Here is a 6,000-nt window from a genome sequence, read left to right as displayed (position 1 = left end):
CTGAGGATCCTTCCCTTACTTCTCTCTGCTAAATGAAGAGCTCCTCCCTGTGTGCTCTAGTCCTTGGTGCAACTACAAGTATTACTCTCACTTTCTTGGCTCTGTGATTCTTTGAATGCCTAGAGAACAGGTGTTATGACTTCTCTTTGTATTTCTAACATATGGTATAAATCAGTGTCTGCTCCATTGAAGGGAAAAGAAACACTCTTTGCTAATTAAAAACAAAGAACTACTTTTATTTGGCTCATTTGTCCATTTATTAGAATAAACACATTTGGAGAGGCACAACAAAGTTTTTACATGACTACAAAGTTATCACAAATCCTAAACCTTTTAGCCACAGATATTTTACCTTCTCCATTTAAAGGAAAAGCTTTCAAAACATCTGGATTGCTTCATACACAGAGACCCTGAATATATGAGCGCTACATAATTTTAAATGCTTGTACTTCCTGTTTTAATAATTTCGTCTTTAAATGGAATCCAGCATGAAAGGAATTGAAATGTATAAGACCATGATGCAAATGCTTTGAAGAGATAGTGAAACTAATCTGCACAACATGAAAAAGATGTGTTGTGCACAGAAGTTCTACAAGGATTCACTGAGCCATCTGGGCTTCCATGGCTTGTGCTGTCCATTCTGGTGCTGTTTGACTAATTTTCTCCAAAAGGTTATTCACTTGGAAACAAAGTGATTGGATCTGTTTGTCCCACGTTGGCAGGGCTTCTCGTGCTAAAAAAAAAAAAAAAAAAAAAGGAAGAAAAGAATGTACAAAACTGAAATTACTCCTCTGTATTTATAACAAAAAAGATAAATATAGTAATATTAATTTTTAAAAGCTTATTCCAAAATCTTGGTTATCAAAATTAAGTTCATAGTTAAGAAATCACTGGCACAAAGTGTAAAAAAACAAAAACATACACTTGTATACACAGATACATGTTATCCTATTATTACTCGTGAAAATAAAATAAAACCAACCAACTGAACAACCTCAACCACGCCACCAGCACTAAAAAGAGACAGGCTCACTGAAGCTGTTTTTTCATTATTAATGTTTACTGATTTCACAAGACACTGTCACCTGCTGGAGAAAGCAAGTCTATTTATACATTCAAGGCTGCTGTCTCCACCTGACTCTGAAGGACAAATATTACATATCGTTTACAGCGAAAACAACAACAAAATCTTCTTGGTTTTTCTGTATACCAGTGATCTATAATCAGAAATGAAAAATTGGGAGGAACATCCCATTCAAAACAGCACAAAATTTACAAAAAAGGGGCCCAGATTTAATGGAAAAAACAAACTATAAAATCGAATAAAGAAAAAATGAGTAGACACAAATCACATTCCCAGATAAAAATATGCAAGATCATTAAAATATCAGTCTTTCCCCCTTAATATATAATTCTTTTAAAAAATCCAAAGACAATCTTTTTTTTTCTATTTTATTTTCTAGCCAGGACAAAATTATTAAAGTTAATATGGAAGAACTGGTGTTTGAGAAGAGCCAAGATAATTCTGAAGATTAAAAACAATGGCAAAAGTGTGGTATATCCACGCAATGGAATACCATTCAGCCCTAAAAAGGAATGAAGTACTGATTACATGCTACAACATGGATGAAACTTGAAAATACCATGCTGAGTGAAAGAAACCAAAAAGTTACGTACTGCAACTTTGGGGAGATGAAAATGTTTTGGAACTAGAAAGAGATGGAGACTGCACAACATTGTGAATAAGCCACAGAACTGCTTACTTTAAAATGGTTAACTTTATGTTATGTGCATTTCAATTCAATTAAAAAAATAGTAGTAGGTGGGCAGAAGTTGCTTTATCTACAGTAAAACTTACTATAAATTTCCTTATGACCATATTGTTACACATCAGTGGAACCAGAGTACAGAAATAGATCCAAACGTATATGTGGAACCTAACGTATGTCAAAGACACAATGCAATCAGAAAGAATGTTTTATTTAATAAATGACACTTACATAAGGCTATTCATCTAGAAAAAACTAGACCATACCCTAAAATTATACACAAAAATGAACTAAAGACGGATTAAATTTCTAAATATAAAACAATAAATAAAAATATTATAAGAAATTTTAGGAAAATACTAGTTTTACCCCAAAGTAGGAGTATTTCTTAGTCAATACAGAAAATTCAAAGCCATAACCTAAAAAATTAACATACTGCTGCATAAAAATTTTTTAAATGTTTATGGTATGTATTGCCTTCCAGAAAAACAAATGACAGAACGAGAAAAACATTTGTAACACATATAACAGACAAAGTTACAGTTACCATTCTACCAAAAGCTGTTGCAAATTGATAACGGAAGGGCAGAAGGGAAGGTGTGGGGAAGGGAAGAAATAGACAAGAAAAAGTAATATTAATTTACACAAGTGGAAATGCTAATGGCTAATATTCCTACATTGAAAGATATTAAATTTCACTAATGCCAAGAAAATGTGCATTAACACAATAATGTAATCTTTTCCCCCATTGACTGGTAAAAGATAAAAATAACAATAATATCCAGTTGTTGAAGACTCATTCTTTCATATTGATGGAATTTTAAAGGGCTACACTTTTCTGGAAAACATACTGATAGAATCTATTAAGAATCAAAATATGAAAAAGGCAAAGCTGTCTCTCTGTCCGCTGGAACTGGGACACACTCTTCTCTCCTGTCTGTGGACATCAGAGCTCCATATTCTTCAGCTTTTGAGTTCCAGGACTTACACCAAGGACACCATCGGCTTCTCTGGTTCTGAGGCTTTCGGACTTGGACTGAGCCATGCTACTGGCATCCAGTTTACAGACGGCCTATCATGGGATTTCTCCTCCCAACTGCGTGAGCTAATTCCCCTAATAAATCCTCTCTCATATATTTATAACATATCCTATTGACTCTGTCTCCCTGGAGAACCCTGACTAATACACATATAAATTCCAGTTACAAAATTATATAAACGACACATGATATAATGTCTTAGGTAAATGTACCAAATGTCAATGAAACAAAAAAAATCTATTTATAAAAAATCTATTAAAAATTTATTTTAAAAATAAAAACTAAAAAAAGAATCAAAATGCATACATCCTTTAATGCAACAATATCTCTTTCGAGACTCTGTTCTATAGAAATAAGTGTACCGGTATATAAAAATATGTACAAGAAAACCACTTGAATGTTCATCGACAGGTATAGAGTTCAGCTCCATGAAATAAATTACATCGATACCTACGGATGTGAAAATATGTCCATGGGACGATAAATTAAAAAAGCAATTTGCAGATCACCATGTACTTTAAAATAGAATGCCCTAATCTCACTTTTTAAAAAGCTCTCTGTGTGTTTTTATACACCTTCACACACATCTAGAACGACACACAAGACTACCGCACTCACGTGTCACGTCAGGGAGCTTGGATCAGGAGTGGAAGGAGGAGCGGAAAGCGATTGTGACGTCTCCCTGTATTTATCCTTGTGATGCTTTACTGTTATTATGAGCATACTGACCACTGAATTTTTTTTTTTATCTGGAAAACTAAAAAGTCGCTCGCCTGCTCTGACGCAGACTTGCCGCACCGACCCCCAGCCGAGCCGAGAGCAGGATGTCATGAGGCAGCTCCCGCGCGTGGCCCCGCCGTGTCCCGCAGCCCCGCCGTGTCCCGCGTCGCCGGGCGCAGGGCTCGGGCTGCAGCCGCATTCCCACTGCAGGTGAGGCAGCCGACCGTGCCCCAGGGCTGGAGAAAGCCAGGGACTGTGACGGCAGGGTCTACATCAACCACAGCACAAGGAGGACCAGCTGGATCCATCCCCGGGACAGGTTAACCAGGGCCTTGTCATTTGCTGATTGTGTTGGGGATGAGCTACCGTGGGGATGGGAAGCAGGGTTTGACCCTCAGATTGGTGTCTGCTACATCGACCACACCAACAAAACCACACCAATAGAAGATCCAAGAAAACGGTGGAGGGGGGAACAGCTGAAAATGCTCAAGGACTCTCTCAGTGGCTCAGGATGCACTCAGGACACAGAAGGAGCTGTGCCACGTGAAGCCACAAAAACTGGCTTTGGCCCTGCATGAATAAGTACAATTAAATGATGCCTATAGGGAAAAGTCAAGTTCTTGCACGAGCCTATTCTCAGGATCTTCATCCAATACTAAATATGATCCTGACATTTTAAAAGCTGAGATCTCCACTACATGATTAACGGTTAAAAAGTTGAAGAGAGAACTTACAGGTGAAGCAAGAACCGCTCTATAAAGAACAAGGCTTTGACAAGTGATTATTACCCTTCTAACTTAATTTGACAATTGATTTTTAATCCCCACCTATAGCCAATAGAGGGGTTATGGAGCACTCCAACGCAAATGCATACTCTGCACCTCCCACATACACAGTAAGTAAGGCAAGCAATGGGTATTTTTCTTGGTAAGAAAGAGATAAACGGGGGAGGGGCCTGGCGGGGGGTGTAGCAGAGATTCCCAAGCCAGCCTCCACTCCGACCATAGCAATATTGAAAAATATAATGGAAAGCCAAGATTTTGAACTGAGCTCCTGTGCTAGGCCCCAACAAACCAGAACAAATCCAATTGGAATCACTCATGCTAAATGCCATATAATCAAACTGAAACTTTAAGAAAGCAGATAGATCTTAAAACAGATCAGTTTTCCCTGAAAACAGGAGATTCCAGTCCACCTGAGTCAGCATGATCAGGAAGTTCCCTCTGCTTTAACCTTTACACAAAAAAGTAACCTGAAGTAACCTGATGTTAACCAATCAGCTTTTTTTCCTATTGTTCTGTTTCCCTGTTTCCACCTTACAAAATCCACTTTTGGGGAGCTCTCATTCTATTTTGCAGAATGAAGGCTTCCCTAGTTTATGAATCATAGATAAAAGCCAATTAGGTTTATTAAAAAAAAACAAGGCTTTGAAACACTGCAACAAATAGGTAGGAAAAAATGTCTGGAGGCCAGAGTGGGTATGAACTTAGTGAAGCCAAAGCATTCTAACTGAACTGAAGTCTATCAGAAAGGCTATTAGCTCAGGAGAAAAGAAAAGCAAGATCTGATGCAGAGTCTTGCTAAGCTGCAGGAGCGGTTTCATTTGGATAGGAACACTGGCAGATCTGAGCCAGATTTGAGATCCAGTCCCGTGAACTCTCATTTATCTCTCTCCAGACAGACCCTGATGCTGGGTCACAAACCAGCATTCCTGGACATGTCGGAGTGAGAAGTAGATCAAATTTAGCTGAAAAGGTCAGGCTGAGCCTACAGCATGAAGAAGCCAAAAGAAAGTGGGGCTTCTGGTCAAGATGGCAGAATACGTGGTCCCCAGCATCACTCTCTCCCACAAATCAACCAATTTACAACTATTAAAAAGCAACAATATAGGGCTGGCCCTTGGCTCACTCGGGAGAGGGCGGTACTGATAACACCAAGGCCACGGGTTCGGATTCTATATAGGGATGGCCAGTTGGCTCACTGGCTGAGAGTGGTGCTGACAACACCAGGCCAAGGGTTGAGATCCCCTTGCTGGTCATCTTTAAAAAAAAAACAAAAGCAACAATAGCCAAGCTGGGGCCGCTAGAGCTCAGGGGAAGAGGAGGAGAGACCTACAGAGTTCATGAAGGCAGGAGAACCACAATGAAACAAAAGATTGCTCCCACCATTTCAAGCCCCAGCCACTTCAAGTTTGGCCCTGGTAAGCACAAAGAGCAAGAGCTGGCAAAAGCCACTGCTGTGTCCTTCTTATGAAGTTGCTTGGAGGCAACATGGGAGAAGAGGGCCTTGGTGGCCCCCAGGCCAGCGAGACCACTAACAGGGTTCCCAGGGACCAACATAGGAGTGAGGGGCCACAGACAACAAAAAAAAGAGCCACTCAGATGCCGGTGAGTCATCGCAAGGGACCGGCACATGGCCCATCCCATGGGAAGTGTTTGGAGTACAAGTGGGGGGGGAGACAGGCCCATAAG

At 39.7% G+C, this 6,000-nt stretch overlaps 1 protein-coding gene across 1 annotated transcript in view; it reads right to left on the bottom strand.

The window, feature by feature from the left end:
• Positions 1 to 583: 583 nt before the first annotated feature.
• Positions 584 to 6,000, bottom strand: part of COPS4 (COP9 signalosome subunit 4) — a 98,178-nt gene continuing 92,761 nt past the window's right edge. Inside the window, exon 10 of the mRNA XM_063107931.1 lies at positions 584 to 733. Within this exon, the coding sequence (XP_062964001.1) occupies positions 600 to 733 (134 nt within the window). The 3' untranslated portion in view covers positions 584 to 599. The remainder of the gene's footprint in view (positions 734 to 6,000) is intronic.

Source organism: Cynocephalus volans, chromosome 9, assembly GCF_027409185.1.
Source record: "Cynocephalus volans isolate mCynVol1 chromosome 9, mCynVol1.pri, whole genome shotgun sequence".
In the NCBI taxonomy this organism is placed as follows: Eukaryota; Metazoa; Chordata; class Mammalia; order Dermoptera; family Cynocephalidae; genus Cynocephalus; species Cynocephalus volans.
Note: the sequence above shows the minus strand (reverse complement) of the source record. Positions and strands in the feature narration are given on the sequence as shown.